This window comes from Mya arenaria, chromosome 6 (assembly GCF_026914265.1).
Source record: "Mya arenaria isolate MELC-2E11 chromosome 6, ASM2691426v1".
Lineage (NCBI taxonomy): Eukaryota > Metazoa > Mollusca > Bivalvia > Myida > Myidae > Mya > Mya arenaria.
In genome coordinates this window covers 64973669-64991034 of record NC_069127.1, presented here as the reverse complement: position 1 = coordinate 64991034, position 17366 = coordinate 64973669, and the positions used below count along the sequence as shown (strand labels likewise).

The following is a 17366-nucleotide window of genomic DNA, read 5'->3' as shown; positions in this document are numbered from 1 at the left end:
ATAGGTCTGTTCATATCATTATTTCTGAATGTAATACACTATATGAGACTAAAATATGTATGTACTTCGTCTTAATAATACATTTAAAACATTGGTATATTGCTTTAAATATTGGTTTATATTGATTGATCAGTATGTGCTTTACTACTATGATCCTTTATGCAATATCTAAGATCTAAGATTTTAGATCTGTTCTTAGTGTAAAATGATACTATTCCACATCAGTTGATGTATGATTGTTTGTGTATGAATTTCTCCATGATACGGTATCGTTTTTATAAATACACGGTTATCAATGAAGCTTCCATATCAAATCATTGACAGGTCACGAGTTTGAAGTTAATCAAACACATGTATGGACAAATATTCGTCCTCTGTCATGTATGTTTTAAGTATATTATACATGCTAAGTGGTATGTGTTCGCTGTTAATGAAGTAAAAGTTGTCACAAGTGAATGTAGTTTGTGGTATACATTTGTACTCAAGGGCGGATCCAGGTTTTGATGTTAGGGAGCGGGGGAGTGTAGGGGGCGTACTCATTTGACTTGTGCCCGTCCCGTAGAACCGAAATTTATTTGGTATGAAGTGTTGATAAGGGGGATTGGGGAACATTTCGAGGACAATATTAACATGTTTTAGTCCCAAATTGAATATTTTGGGCGTTTTGTTATACTTTTTTTTCACCAATATATAAATGAAAAGTAAACTTAGACGATTTTAGGGGGATGGGGGATTCTAATAGTGGTACTTCTAAAAGCTAATGTGCGTTAGCGTTATTATCTTTATGGCAATGGGCAACGTAAATACAGATTTCACCGTATAGAGCAAGAAACTGTTCAATATACAGGCATCTTATCCCATGGGGGTAGGGATGCTGATTATGAAGCCATTGTGCCGGCATCTTTGACCCTCTTTGCCGCGAAATACCCTGGACATGAATAATTCAGCTTCATCTTATATGTATATAGACTATATTTCATAACTTCCGAATTCATATCACACAGTGTACTGGAAATCTGGATATCAAGTATAGTGTGCGTACCGTATACAGGCGTCCACGTTGTTAATGGTGAACGACAACGTTGACGTAAATCTGTATTACGTTGTCCGAAGCGTGCCAAATGACCCGGGGCGCGGGCAGGAAAAAAATCCTGTGGTATTTCGTTGACCAGCGTGTTAGTGAACCTTAAAGATTTTAAAGGAAAAGCTTATTCACACAATTTTTGGAGTAAATATTCTGTCTGAGTAACAGTTGACGTCAAAAGATTTGTTTTCAAGAAGATAAATCAAATTGTATTCACATTTACTTGGAAACTACTATGTTGTTTACAAGATAGTGTGCTTTGCAAAAACCTTAAGATGATATTTTAACTATTAACGTGAAAAGAAAAAAAGTAATTGTCAAATGTGTGGAAACAATTGCGCCTAAATAATATTTACGTCCTGTCGGATAAAGTGGTTGTTTGGGTGATTGCGTTGTCACATAACCCCCTGGGAGGTCTACAAATTACTCATACATTTTTCTGTGCATTTGTGAATAACACTCATGGGAATATTTGTGTTTTATTAATGGTCAACTAATTGCATTATTGTGAATGAAATGAGAGACGTAAAGTGACAGTATCTTACACAACGTTGACTTGTAGTGGTGGTATTAAAGTGTTTGATACTTTTTTAATACATACACTGAAGATTGAAAATGGAATTAGTATTCTACAGGTAAATTGTTTTATTGAACGAATGTTCTTAAAAAGTGTATATCAATAATTATATAAGTCATATCGATATAAAAGGGGGTTTGATAATTGATCAAATCATTTGCTACTATATATTCTTCAATTAGGTTCTTTGCATGTATTTATGCGTCCATTCTACACATATGTTTCTGTACATGAATCGCCGGCGCCAATATTATGCTTAATTATAGAATAAATGTTTTACGAAGTGCTCAGTAGAACAAGTTTACTAAATATTTTCAAAACGTAAAACAAACGTAAAACTTTATTATTTTACAAAACGCTTCACCGCGTTTAATGCATTAGTTTTACGAGCACATTAATATGTTTCAGGTGTTCTGCTATTGTAATATATTCCCCAAAACTTATCATTATTCTCTAAGTTTAAACCCAGATCGGGTCAGACGCCTAGCATCTTTTGTTGGGGTGAATTGTTTGTTTAACCAAATGTTTTTTGTTGATACGAAATATATAATTTATACTTTAAAGCTGCACTCTCACAGATTTACTATATTGCCAAATGTTTTTATTTTTCTCTTGGAATGAGCTAAAGTTTGCCTACATATCTCAAAACCAGTGATTTAAGCCTGCTGACAAAACAGATCAGATCGCAGATTTTCACATTTACGTTACGGTAAATTAATGATTTATGGCTAAAAGCGTTACTAACGCCTCAAGAAAGGTGAACAATAAAACATCATTTTTTTAACATAAACATGAAGCCCTTGCGATCTGATTTTTGTCAACAGTCTAATATTACTGATTTCCATGTATTTTCACAAAAATATTCCAAGACAAAAAATAAAGCAAAAGTTGTCAATCTGTGAGTGCAGCTTTAAAACTAATAGAATCGAAGTAGACTGAATCAGCCTGACCTTGCTTCACAAAACAAACACGTACTTCGGAATGAACTCTTATGACAAACATATCAAAAACCCACTATAATCCTCCTGTTGTAGCGACGATATCGAACATAACAGTTTTGCTCCAGATTATAATGAAAAAACTTAATATCACATCAGAGATATGAACAGCTATGCATACAAATCAAATCAATGCCTTAAAGTATCGTAAAGTAACTGTTTACTGAAGCAAAATGCAGTTGAAACCCGTTGGCTCGATATCCCGGGGTCCGGCCAAAATACTTCGAGCCTCGCGGATATCGAGCCAAGCGGAAATGCTTACACAGTCAAACGCTTTCGGTCCTTTACATCCAGTTCGAGCCAACGAGAAAATCGAGCCAAGCGATATCAAGCCTAACGCTCGACCGTATTTTTTTTATATTGATTTTCAATGGCAAAATCTGTCACAAAAATAAAATCGACTTTCTTTCTCTTTTTAGACGCACAATACCGCGTAGGAGGAAGATGGACCTAAACATGTTTAACCAAATCGCACAGATAAACGATCACCTCTACCTCAGCAGCGCCGGCGCTATCAAATCAGACCGGCTGCGAACATTGGGGATCACACATGTCGTAAACTGTACCATGGAGATTCCTAATCTGAGAATTCCAAATCTTGAGTGTATCCAAATTCAAGTTGAAGACACGCCAAGTGCGAGACTTGGTGCGTATTTTGACCGGTGTTCGGATAGAATTCACCAAGTTCACAAAGGCGGTGGAAAAACTCTAGTTCACTGTGTCGCAGGCGTTAGCCGGTCTGCTAGTCTATGTATGGCGTATCTTATGAAATACCAAAGAATGCCTCTTGACCAGGCGTATTACCACGTCAAAAAACGCCGTCCAGTGATTCGTCCGAATGTCGGATTCTGGCGACAGATGATCGAGTTTGAACGTCGGCTTTTCGGTCGGAATACTGTGAAGATGATCCCGTCGGGGATCGGGCCGATCCCGGAAGTTTACAAAGAGGAGGCAAAGAACATGGTGTGGTTTCAACCTAGGAACTCACAACCTAGGAACTCACATTTACCATCCCAGTCTCAGTCGCTTTCCCAGAATTACACAACTACTTACAATAGATCGTATAACACTCCTTCCAATCGGCATGGTTATTAACGAGTACCAGTCGAGGGGCAGAAGCGACAGGGTTCTTCTAGTAGCATTAAAACAGCAGTAGATGGAGCCTTTTCGCTTTTAACTCCTTTTTTTCTTCGCTTGTTGATGTTGTCATTGTTTCTTATGTGTGCATTTTGCATTTTGTGTTGTGTAATTTCATGAGTAAACCATAGGTGGCATTATAAGTCAGAAATGGTGAAAACCTGTTGCTTTTTTAAAATGATTATATATCATTTATTTTTTTATAAACAAAGACATACCCTCTCTGACTAATACTGGCGCCTATGGATTTTAACTGTCGGGGTAGTCGTGCTTATATGCATTCAAGCACATTTGAAGTTTCGCAATCACGAAGTTCTTACTTAAAATGGAGTGTGTGTGTGGGGGGGGGGGGGGGGGGATGAAAATTAAGTAACCCGGTTGTTACTTAAAAAAATTTGGTTGGTCAGTGTATCAAACAATTGCAACGGGACATACGGTCTGATTCATTGAGTTCATAAAAATTTGTACCAAACAGGTTTATTTAAAGCATCTGTTAAACCATAATATAGGTTGGAGTGTCCATAGCCCGTTTTTAGTTAAAAAATATCACACTTATGTTTTAAAGCTTGCTCAGGGGAAGTGATTACGAACAATCTTAAGTCTAAGTTCAGACTCAAAACTCAACATGGCAAAACTTCATTTCATCGTAACTCTCCTTCTAGCAAAGCATTGATGGTGAAATTTGCTAAAATATATTACTATTTGAGTATTGTACTATTATTTACATATATATTTGTAAAAGAAATGAAATAAATATGATTTTTTGTTCCTTCATAAAAAATGCTTTTCTGAGTCTGAGTCTAGACTTGGACTTAAGACTGTTCGTAATCATGGCCCCTAATGTAGGTGTTTCATTGTTGTGACGTATTTCACTTTTCCTTTTTACGAATCCTTGAAAAGAAGACTTTCCGGTAAATGTGACTTGAATCACCCATTCACGAAACATTGCAATATGAAAGCATCAGATCTTAATTGAAAAAAAAGAGTTTATTTCGTGAACACAGTTTTCGTGCTTATTTTTGTTATGAATAATTAAATCGTAAGTAATATTTAATTAATTCTGTGAGACTTTCCAGAAATATTTAAGTATTGATAAATGAAAAAAAATCAGTTACTGTAAATTCACATGAAATAACATCGCCCCCGGGTGATAATCATTCGCATACTCTTAAATCTTAAATAATGGTTTATTCTGTGAGACTTCCCAGAAATATTCAAGAATTGATAGCTATATGAAAATTTGTTCAGTTACTGTAAATTTACATTAAATAGCATTTCCCCCGGGTTATAATTATTCCCATACTGGTTTGTTCTGGATATCTTTTTACATTTAAACAAGAACATCGATTATATATTAAGGATGAATGGCGGTAGAAATTTAGCAATATTTAAATACATTTACATTTTTTAATTTTTACTAACATTAAGATCAACATATAGAGACATGATAGAATAATATTTTTCCTAATGTTTTAAAGTTTGGTTTCGCTATTCGAAGTACTGCATATGTTTAATTACAGATAGTGTGAATATAAATAAGAATTTTTGAATGAAAGTTTTTGAATGAATCAGTATTTAACCCAACGCCCGCTATATCTGGGCCAGACTTAAAGGTGCAGGTATTTTTCTGTAGGTTTGTATAAATATGGAAATCGTGTTTTTTTACAATCTCCTTCACCTTCCAAAAGTATAAAGAGTTATGAACAGTATTATAATTTGAATTATGTTTGTGCACAAAGTGAAATTCAAACTTTATAGACAGAATTGAATCTTTTATACACTACCTTATATAATTTAGTGTTATCGAATGCATCATATACAATTACAATCGGTAAATATTATGAAAAGTAATGAATTTTATTGTTGAAAAAAAAATAATAAATTCAAAAGAAATTTTCCTATTTTTTTCTTATTTTCTTTATTTCACGACACAATTGTTCAACAAACATTGGAGACTGCATTTTCTGGCAATGTTTATAGATGTTCTAATTCTTTTGTTACATTTAAAAAGTTGCATGTTTTCAATAAAAAATATTTTATTCATTTTTGTTTTACTTTATACTTACTTATAAGCGATATTGAATCGTCCTGTATTTGGTTTAGAAAATAATTATTTGAATTTAACATTTTCAGTGTCCAGATATACAGGCTTTAAACATCATCAAAGGTTTTACTTTGGCAATAATACATGAACGTATACAAATGGTATTTACACAAGAAAACAATATCAACAGACCTAAGAAGAAAGCTTTGAAATGGCATACATTATGTCTTGCTTTTGTCATTCGTTTAAGCTGCTTATACTTGTGAGTAGGCTTTCCTGTACTTACTTTATTAAAGGGACACGCTCATGGTTGGTTAAATGCATCATTTATTACGAAATAAAGTGTGGCAAATCTGAGCTACTGACGGCAGCAACCCTTCAGCAAATGTTGATATTTGATGAAATGTCGTCTTTGAATACCGCAATTTTCAATAGCGTTACTAACAGGTTTCAGCGATTCGTTGTTCTGTGATTGGTAGATTGACATTATCACATGATGCTATCAATGTATTGTTATGAGGTCAAAATATCCATCACTACTGTATAACTATTGTGGCATAGTGGTGAAGGCGTCGGTTTTCTAGTTTTGTCTTGACTCGTCTAGCGTGGGTTGCACCCCAGTTAAAGTAAGATTTACATAGTCGGTGTCATAGAGAAAAACAATGATAAAAGAAGTGTTTTCAGATGCATTTCCTGGAAACTTATTTTTGGTCCCAAAACATGAGCGATTCCCTTTAAAAGTCGCAATAGTACCAAGTTGTCGTCTTAGTCTATTTATGCACCAGTCAGTTTTAACCACGGCCCCCAAGGTCCAGGGGTATACCGGGGATAACCGGGGAAATGGGCCGTGTGAATACGGTGGTTTTGTATTCGCGCCAAATATAGCGGGGAATGTGCCTTACTTAGGGTCCCTGTGGTGCAGGGGCATTTGGCGGGGATTTTGCCATCAGTTCGTCCCCGCCGGGCGGGGGTTTTACCCAGGGTTGGCTGGACCGAAAGTAAAAGTCCCCGCTATTCATCGGACCTGGAGGGGCCGTGGTTAGAATTGACTGGTGCATTATCGATTTTATGTCTTCAAAGCTACTAGAAAATTGACACACATGAATGTCGGAAAAAAAGCAAAATGGTCAAAACTTTCCTTTAATCTTCAAAAAGATTGGGTTATGTCGGAAATGACCGAGAGTCCAACTCTTATTTTTGTGAAAACAAGCAACGAATATAAATCAAATTGATCTAGTAATTCTTAATCTTGTAGCACTTTTGTAAAAAACGCTGTTTTTCGAGGCAAACCTTGATAAAAAAATTCTTTCGTAAAATTTGCAAGGCTCTTTTCAACAAATGAACTTGTCTAGACAGTTAGTAATTATTTGTTATTTCCGTTGTTTTGCACAAGAAAGTCTTAATGGACAATCTGAGATGTCTTTTTTGAGATTCTGGCATCATATTTATGAATGCGAAAAGGTGTTCATAAGGTGTTCATTTTTGAAATCTTAAAGTTTCAATACTGGAAAATTAATTGCTTGTTCGCAAATTCATTCAGACGAGCGCACATTTAAACTAAAGAACCTATGATTTTGTTGCTTGGCTTCTGCTTTAAGTAGTTAAAACATTTCTTATTGACAAAACCACATAGAAAATCGAATGTCCATGTCAAAAGTTTTTTCAAACAAGCCGCCTTTTGTATACAAAATGTTTGAACATTCGAGCTGACTGGCTGTAATGGTATTTCCCGAAATATTTCTAAAATTCCAGCCAGATAGTAATAAAAACTGATCATATTATCAAATAATAAACCCTTTATAGGTCCCAGTACTTAGTTCTAGAATTAATTGGAAATTAACAATCTCCAGTAGCCTACACGATTACTCGAAGCTTGTACTGAATAGTTATGGATGTATGATTGCCAAATCTTAGGCCGATCTAACAAGAGCAAGAGTTCTAGGTGGAGATTTAGCCCAGTAAAAATAAACCCTGATTTGGGAATCGATATAGAAGAAACAGTCTGTACTATTTGATTTTGCGGTATTGTTTGGTGAAATTATATTTGGAGCAATAGAACACAACATATCGATATAATTACACATCAATTCTATATTAAGGAATATAACGGTGGTAATCAACTATATGCATTTTAGATGTCTAGGGAATTTATTCATTAACGTTTTGAGTCTGGGTTCGAGTCTGAGAAAAGCGACTTCATAAATTGCCTTTAATAAAGTTATTTTGACATAAAATGGGTAAATTTGTTAAACATTTTACCAGTTTTACTATTCTCATAAAGATATTGAACATTTATTAGGTCCCAAGTTTCAGACGTTTGCTAATACACTGACGAGTTCGTAGTGTCTGGGTTTTCTTACGCAGTTACAGCTTCGGAAGACACATTTATGTAATAACTGTATTTACAAATAAGAATAATGCTTCACGCCGGGTAATCATTGGAGCCATAACATTTTGTTATGTGTTGAAAATGCTCCAACGCGTCTTCCGTTATAGTGCCAATGAGTGGAATATGGATGGAAACAGTGAGTATGGTGTTGTTGTTTTTTTCATTTTTAGAGGTTTATACGAGTAAATTAAAAAAAAAAATATTCAGAACGTTTACCTTTAGAACAACTCATGGCCATTCCTATGTGGAACTACATTCACCATTTTTTTTTTAAATTTACTCGTATAAACCTCTAAAAAGGAAAAATAAGAAACCATACTCACTGTTAACATCCATATTCCACTCATTGGCACTATAACGGAAGACGCGTTGGAGCATTTTCAACACATAACAAAATGTTATGGCTCCAATGATTACCCGGCGTGTGCTTGCCTGACGTTTTCTACGCATCTCACCTGTAAATGCCGAGATTGACATCGAAACAGACATAAGTGCTTCTTTTTTTAAAATCCACTTAAGTCATTTTTGCTGTCACTCCTCTAAATGTGCAAACATGTATTGATTCTTCATGAGAAACATACCGTTATAAATATACATTTATAATTAAAGGCATTAGAGTACAGAACAACCATAGCAACTAGAAGTACATAATAATCGATGGCCACGGTCAGGCCCAACAAATTAAAATCCTTTTAACTCCTGTTAACACCACAATATAAAGCAAAATAAACAACAATTACTGTTGATAAAAGCATGGAAAATGTCAAATAGAGTACATTCACAGTACCACATTGGAAAGCACATTTTATTGTGGGCATACCCATGAAGGTAAATATCAGGGCACTCTGTTGGAAAGACATGCGGACTGATCGTAAAACTATAATATTCTACAACAACAACAACAACAACAACAACAACCTTTAATACAAAGCCCAGACTAAAACAGGCATATAAGGGTATCTTTATCAGATATAATTTGTTATATTGGGTAGTCTTGACGGTGAAAATTCTTTGATCATACATATAAGGATTCAATAGGACATCAAAATATTCAATTAAAAATGCAAATTGAAACACGCATGTATTGTCTGTTAAGAACACATTCTTAAATATTGAAATAAACTGCTGTTATAGCTAATCTTAAATGCAAAAGACACACTTAAAGGTTCTATAGTAAGCGGATCTAAATATCAGTAAGTAAGTTAACATTTATACAAAGTTCTATGACGTTTTGGTTGAAAATGTGGATAGCCCAAGTAAACAATGTTCACTAATGATTGACGGATAAAGACAACATCTGTGTCATGTTTCTTGAAGATCGCGTAAGAAATGTATTGCACATTTAAGAAACACACCAAGTAAAATAAATGTCTGGAGTGTAAACAAAGAAAACAACAAAAATTCAAACAAACAGCGCTGAAAACATTCATTAAAGCTGCACTCTCACAGATTTACCGTCTTAACAACTATTTTATTTTTTGCCTTTCAATGAGCAATTTTTTGCGTAAATATCTGCACACCAGTAATATAGGACTGCTGTTAAAAGATCATATCGCCGATTTTCATATTTTCGTTCGTAAATTAATATTTATGGCTAGAAGCGTTACTAACGGTTTAAGAAAAATACATCAATTTCTGAACTTTAATATAAAAATCTCCGATCTGATTTTTGTCAGCAGACTTATATCACTAGCTTCCATGCATTTTGGCATACAATGGCTCGTTCCAAAACAAAACAAATTATAAAAAAGTTGTCAAAACGTTCAATCTGTGAGAGTGCAGTTTTAAGACGAGCGAAGGATAGCTACCTTAAACAAACAACAACACCACAAAAACAAACATGACATTGCCCGGAGGGAGGTCGTAACTATGAATTATATATTGACCAACGTTTGCTCTTATATGATGAAGCGAATTATAACATCCCCTGCCAGGATATGACCATACATATTTTACAACAATTAAGAGACATTTGTATTTCCTAGGGAACACGGATCAATCATTCAGGTTAACGAGGATTAAACCCCCGGAGAAACCTAGAAGTTTTCATACCTATTTGTTTCGGTTCATTTATTGGATTTACGTAGTTGAATGTTATAACCCTATGCAATATGTTAGAGTCTAGAAATGTGTTGAAAATTCGTTTCTCATCCCTTTCTAAATTTTGACTGATGTCAATGTATTGACGCAGAGTAATAGTTTCTGAAGCGTTAGTTTCATCCATAGTCTTCAAGAATAGATATAGAGTTTACAGTTTTACAGACTTCTAGACTCTAGCATTGTTCTTCCTCTGTGTTGTTCACGAGCTAAGGTCCATGATATCCAGCCATTAATGAAAAAAACTCAGACAAATTATTTTTCTTCCTCTGGCTTGCATTATCTTGCATTTAGTAAATGGACACGAAATATTTCTATCATAGTCATTAATGAAGAACACAATGAGTTGGTCATACAGTTCTTTACTTCTTGGTAGAACATTCTTAATGACCGAAAGGTTTACCCTTATATTCCCTTTGAGATTGATTGCTTGCTTACCATGTATAATGCACTATTAATCTTTAAAATAATATGTTCATATACGTTATTTGTTTGTGTCTGTGTATAGAATGCGCTACTTATCAGTAACATGTGTAGCCTAGAATGAGCTACTTATCTTAACATGTGTAGCCTAGAATGAGCTACTTATCTGTAACATGTGTAGCCTAGAATGCGCTACTTATCTGTAACATGTGTAGCCTAGAATGCGCTACTTATCAGTAACTTGTGTAGCCTAGAATGCGCTACTTATTTGTAACTTGTGTAGCCTAGAACGCGCTACTTATCTGTTACATGTGTAGCCTAGAATGCGCTACTTATCTGTAACATGTGTAGCCTAGAATGCGCTACTTATCTGTAACATGTGTAGCCTAGAATGCGCTACTTATCTGTAACATGTGTATACGTTCATTAGGTGCCCATAATGCGCTACTAATCTGTAACATGTGTATAAGTTCATTAGGTGCCCATAATGCGCTACTAATCTGTAAAATGTGTATACGTTCATTAGGGGGCCCAGAATGCGCTACTAATCTGTAAAATGTGTATACGTTCATAAGGTGCCCAGAATGCGCTACTAATCTGTAAAATGTGTATACGTTCATAAGGTGCCCAGAATGCGCTACTAATCTGTAAAATGTGTATACGTTCATTAGGTGCCCAGAATGCGCTACTAATCTGTAAAATGTGTATACGTTCATTAGGTGCCCATAGTGCGCTACTAATCTGTAACATGTGTATACGTTCATTAGGTGCCCATAATGCGCTACTAATATGTAACATGTGTATACGTTCGTTAGGTGCCCATAATGCGCTGCTAATCTGTAACATGTGTATACGTTCGTTAGGTGCCCACAATGCGCTGCTAATCTGTAAAATGTGTATACGTTCATTAGATGCCCAGAATGCGCTACTAATCTGTAAAATGTGTATACGTTCATTAGGTGCCCATAATGCGCTACTAATATGTAAAATGTGTGTACGTTCATTAGGTGCCCATAATGCGCTACTAATCTATAAAATGTGTGTACGTTCATTAGGTGCCCATAATGCGCTACTAATCTGTAAAATGTGTATACGTTCATTAGGTGCCCAGAATGCGCTACTAATCTGTAAAATGTGTATACGTTCATTAGGTGCCCATAATGCGCTACTAATCTGTAACATGTGTATACGTTCATTAGGTGCCCATAATGCGCTACTAATCTGTAACATGTGTATACGTTCATTAGGTACTCATAATGCGCTACTAATCTGTAAAATGTGTATACGTTCATAAGGTGCCCATAATGCGCTTCTAATCTGTAACATGTGTTTACGCACATTAGGTGCCCATAATGCGCTACTAATCTGAAACATGTGTATTCGCTCATTGGTGCCCATAATGAGCTACCTATCTGTAAAATGTGTATACGTTCATTAGGTGCCTAGAATGCGCTACTAATCTGTAAAATGTGTATTCACTCATTGGGTGCCTAGAATGCGCTACTAATCTGTAAAATTTGTATTCACTCATTGGGTGCCTAGAATGCGCTACTAATCTGTAAAATGTGTATTCACTCATTGGGTGCCTAGAATGCGCTACTAATCTGTAAAATGTGTATTCACTCATTGGGTGCCTAGAATGCGCTACTAATCTGTAAAATGTGTATTCACTCATTGGGTGCCTAGAATGCGCTAGTAATCTGTAAAATGTGTATACGTTCATTAGGTGCCTCGAATGCGCTACTAATCTGTTAAATGTGTATTCACTCATTGGGTGCCTAGAATGCGCTACTAATCTCACTGGCACAAGATTTTCAAACTCATTTATTTTTTTTTTAAAATATAAAAAAACAACTTATAATTCCAAACTAAAAATTATTATAAGAAAATGTGAATTTTTTTTTTTTTTTATATAAATATGCACTCTGTACTGTATTTTGGGTGCCTAGAATGAGCTACTTATTTGTTACATGTGCTTACGTTCATTGCGTACCTTGAATACGTCACTAATCTGTAACATGTGTTGAATACGCTACTAATCTGTAACATGTGTATACGCTCATTACGTGCAAAAAATGCGCTACTAATCTGTATCATATACGTTCGTTTCAGAGGAAATGAACGGACATAAGAAGGGTAAAGAAGACAAATGCAGGTATTTAGTGTACGGAAGACAGGTGGTGACTTCATATCCTAAAAATCATAGTTCAGTTTCACCCCAGAAAGATCACAGTTTAATCTTTCACAATTTCATTTTTAACTTTTTTTCATGAGGCATGAACAAAAATGTGACGTAAGAACTCGTTAAGTGTAAAAATAGTTCACCGGTCTTTGGTAATACTGGTATTGCGCTAGGTGGAATATGGAGACAAATGTGTTTTACGTTATGTATTGCTTGCATATTTATGATGTGTAATATTATACTAAATACTAAATACCCTTCTTGGATAACATTTCCCATTCCCCAAAACTATACCTGCATATACAGGGTGAGGGGTCATGTACCTTTGCATTATTAAAATATAAGCAGATCTTAAATATTTCACACGGGTAGAAGCAGAAAATAACATAGTCTTTTATAAGCTAAGAAATATTTACATATCTTTTCGGTCATTTTTTTTTAGAAATTAACGTCGCTTGTTTGTGTAGATCGGTTGTGACCCGTGGTGACCCATGTGAGCACCCCTTTAAAGTCACTAGATTCCTCATCCTGATATATCATTGACGAATAGTTCCAGTCAAATCGGTTAAAAACATTTATACTTCCTTTAAAAGTAATAATTTTGTTAATATTTTACTTGACTATGTTAATAGTTGCATATAACCAAAACCATACATGCGTACAAGTAGTTCTTTGGTATTTTCAGTACCGTTATTGAAGGGAAGCAGAGAAGAGAATCCGTTCTTTTACCATTTCCTGTCTATTCTTTCAGTACGGTTATTGACGGGAAGCGGAGAGTACCACCAGCTCACCGACTGAAATCGTCCAATCAGCATCGAGAGAAAAGCCCCTTAAAAGCTAAAGCTGATTATAAAGACCCGTTAAAAGATAAAGCTGGTTATAAAGACTCGTTAAAAGATAAAGCTGATTATAAAGACCCGTTAAAAGATAAAGCTGTGTATGAAAAGCTCTTAAAAGTTAAGGCTGAGTATAAAGACCCATTAAAAGTCAAAGTTAAATATGAGGATGAATACTGTTGCAGGGTGTGTTAGAATTTAAAATGGTTGTCTAAAGTTAATGTGTGTACCATTTATGACATGATGGGCTGATTGTTTAGTTAACTTTGTCAAAGTTAACAACTTTGTTAACATCATCACTGTTAACTTTCAAATTTTCATTCTCTGTAGCTATGATGGACTCTTTGTAGTTTGAAGTATTTCTTACACATGTTGAGATACCTATTCAAGCTGAAAAGAGCTTGTGACAAACTTGTTCACCTTTAAAAGTTAACAACCTTGATAACTTTAACAAGGTTCTGGACAATCGACCCATTGGTATGGTGGGTCGAAGTTATCGTGTGAAAATCGCATATGAAAATATTTGATCATATGTATAATTTAAAGGAATATATAGAAAAATAACTAACTACATTGTATATTCAATTGTGTGATGTTTGCTTTTGCAATAAAGTTGTCGATTTTCGCAAACTTTTAGCCACTGAGTAAGACAATGGATTGACTCTCTCAAGTGTACAACATTTAGTATACAGCAAGATTGGTTAATGTGGTTGTTCTGGTGTGATTTTTTTTCATTATAAATGGTGTGATTTTTATCTTTCTATAGAAAATACCACACCAGTCTGGGTAAAGGTGAGCGCTTTAGGGCCATACTGGTACACTTGGAAAAACATAAAATCATATTTAAGATACCCTGACACATAAACCAAATTTAGAAATGCATTAACACTGACACAACATGCCTTTAATTTATTTCCCATTTGAGGCAGTTTGGATTACGGTTTCAACACTTGGAATTCAGCAAATTGATTCACTCAAAGTTTTCTCAATGGTTCTGCATTTCTAGTTCTGACTTAACTATCAGGGTAAATAATTTATTTTAGGAGTTTCCAAGAGTACAATTAAGGCCCAAAATCGCCCACCTATCCTCAAACTAAAATTCTCTATCAAGAATATTTACTTATAAAATCATATAAAAGAAACTTCATCAGTCAATTTGATATACAATATATATATTTATAGTCAAAGACCAAGCGTGCTTTGGAATATATATAGGCGAAAATTTGAATAATACTCAATTATCCTTAGTCTAGGAATAAGTGCATACATTTATTCAAATTATCTGCTAATTGTACTTGTATGGAAATGACATTACATAATTATGCATGATTCACGTCCTCTGTTAAATGCCAAGAACTGTTGAGTGTCACTGAGGTGCCATATTAGACTACACAGATAACAATAGCCTGGAATACTATCAATGGAAATCTCATTCTGCCTAAAAATGCACAGTATCGTACACTTGCATTGTCTGTGATAATTTGTTCACGGAATATAACAGAACTGAAGATAATTTAATTCGCCTAAAGCATAAACAATTAAACATGTTCAAAAACATACCTGGTAAACATATGCAGGACAGCAATGTGACACATTGGACCTTTTGTTCAGAACTTTGCTAAAGGTACATTAACAGCTTGATTAACGACATCATAATCTTTATATAAAATGAAATATTTTATGATGTGTTCATATATTTCAATAAAACAACAAAGTACAGTTGAAACAGTTGTCTCAAAATTTGTTAGATTTACTGCATATCACTCAGTGTTCCATTAAACTTCCAGAGCAGTTACAAATGATGACGTAAACAATATTGTTAACTTTAAAGCTGCACTCTCAAAGATTGAATGTTTTGACAACTTTTTTTTGTCCTGGAACGAGCCAATTTTTGCGAAAATCCATGGAAACAAGCTAAATAAGACCACTGACCAAAAAATAGATCGCAGATTTTTATATTTAAGTTCAATTGTTTTATGCATTTTTCGTAAAGCGTTAGTAACGGTTAAGGCCATAAAACATTAATTTTTGAACAGAAATATGAAAATCTACAATCTGTTTTTGTTTTTTGTCAGCAATCTTATATCATTATTTCCAAGACAAAAAATAAAACAGTTGTAAAAATGGTAAATCTGTGAGAATGCAGCTTTCACAATGTTGTTAACTTTAACAAAGTTCTGAACAATCAGCCCATTTTTAGACAAAATGTTTTGCCATGAGAAAAGAAGATTTAGAAGATGTACAGGATTGCATATGTATTAATTTCTTATTAAATTGTGTTAATGTTTTTCTGTGGCAATATGAACTGATTTATATTATTTATGTTATATTATGTGAACATTGTACTCAAATACATGTACTTGTTAATAAGTGGAAACCACAGAGATCGAAAATTTGTGAAAAGTGTGGTCAAAGTGCCATACTCTGAATTTTAAGTCTGCGGCCATCTTTAAAGGGACTCGCTCATATTTTGTAAAATGCACGAAATAAAGTGTGGCAAATCATTAGGATTGTTAAACAAAAATACTGACTGCTCAAATAATATCTTTGAAGATAACAACTTTAAATAGTGTAAGAAACGCTTTTCAAAAAAAGGCTTAAAGGTTAAATTATCCCTAAGTGTATGTAAGAGTCTTCATGGGTGATTGGTTTCAACAAAAAGGCTTAAAGGTCAAATATATCCCTAAGTGTATGTAAGAGTCCTCGTGGGTGAGTGGTTTCAACAAAAGACTTAAAGGTTAAATTATCCCTAAGTGTATGTAAGAGTCCTCGTGGGTGAGTGGTTTCAACAAAAGACTTAAAGGTTAAATTATCCCTAAGTGTATGTAAGAGTCCTCGTGGGTGAGTGGTTTCAACAAAAGACTTAAAGGTTAAATTATCCCTAAGTGTATGTAAGAGTCCTCGTGAGTGAGTGGTTTCAACAAAAGGCTAAAAGGTTAAATTATCCCTAAGTGTATGTAAGAGTCCTCGTGGGTGAGTAGTTTCAACAAAAGGCTTAAAGGTTGAATTATCCCTAAGTGTATGTAAGAGTCCTCGTGGGTGAGTGGTTTCAACAAAAGGCTTAAAGGTTAAATTATCCCTAAGTGTATGTAAGAGTCCTCGTGGGTGAGTGGTTTCAACAAAAGGCTTAAAGGTTAAATTATCCCTAAGTGTATGTAAGAGTCTTTATGGGTGAGTGGTTTCAACAAAAGGCTTAAAGGTTAAATAATTCCTTCCTGACTGGACCGGCATGGGTTCGCCACCCCCCCCCCCCCCCACCCCTCCCCCCCCCCCCCCCCCCAACACACACACACACTAAACCAGTCTCTTGTTATACTTTAATTGTTGACTTACCCGGTATTCTGTAATTTCGGTATCAAAGAGTGAATAATTCTAATGTATGTGTTTTCAAATGCATTACCGTGAAAAAATATTTTGGTCCAATTACATGAGCGAATCCCTTTCAAGACCATGTAGACACATGACAATTATAAGGGAAAATATATGTGAAGAATAATCCCAGTGTTTCCGAAAAAAGTTGCCTAGTCACACATCAGATGACTGACCTGAAGGGGTAAATATCAAATAAACCGAATAAGAGATATTATACATTTATACAA

At 34.8% G+C, this 17366-nt stretch overlaps 1 protein-coding gene across 6 annotated transcripts in view; it reads left to right on the top strand.

The window, feature by feature from the left end:
- The window catches only part of LOC128238725 (dual specificity protein phosphatase 14-like), a 30171-nt gene extending 13171 nt beyond the window's left edge, over window positions 1-17000 (top strand). For 3 of the 6 annotated variants that reach the window (XM_052954903.1, XM_052954906.1, XM_052954908.1), the window contains exon 2: window positions 3079-5839. In XM_052954903.1, coding sequence (XP_052810863.1) covers window positions 3079-3754 — 676 coding nt within the window. In that variant the 3' untranslated portion in view covers window positions 3755-5839. Of the gene's footprint in view, window positions 1-1638; window positions 1720-3078; window positions 5840-5929; window positions 5964-13682 lie in introns of those variants that run through there. The other 3 variants (XM_052954905.1, XM_052954909.1, XM_052954904.1) reach the window with 3 other exon arrangements.
- The last annotated feature ends 366 nt before the right edge of the window (window positions 17001-17366 follow it).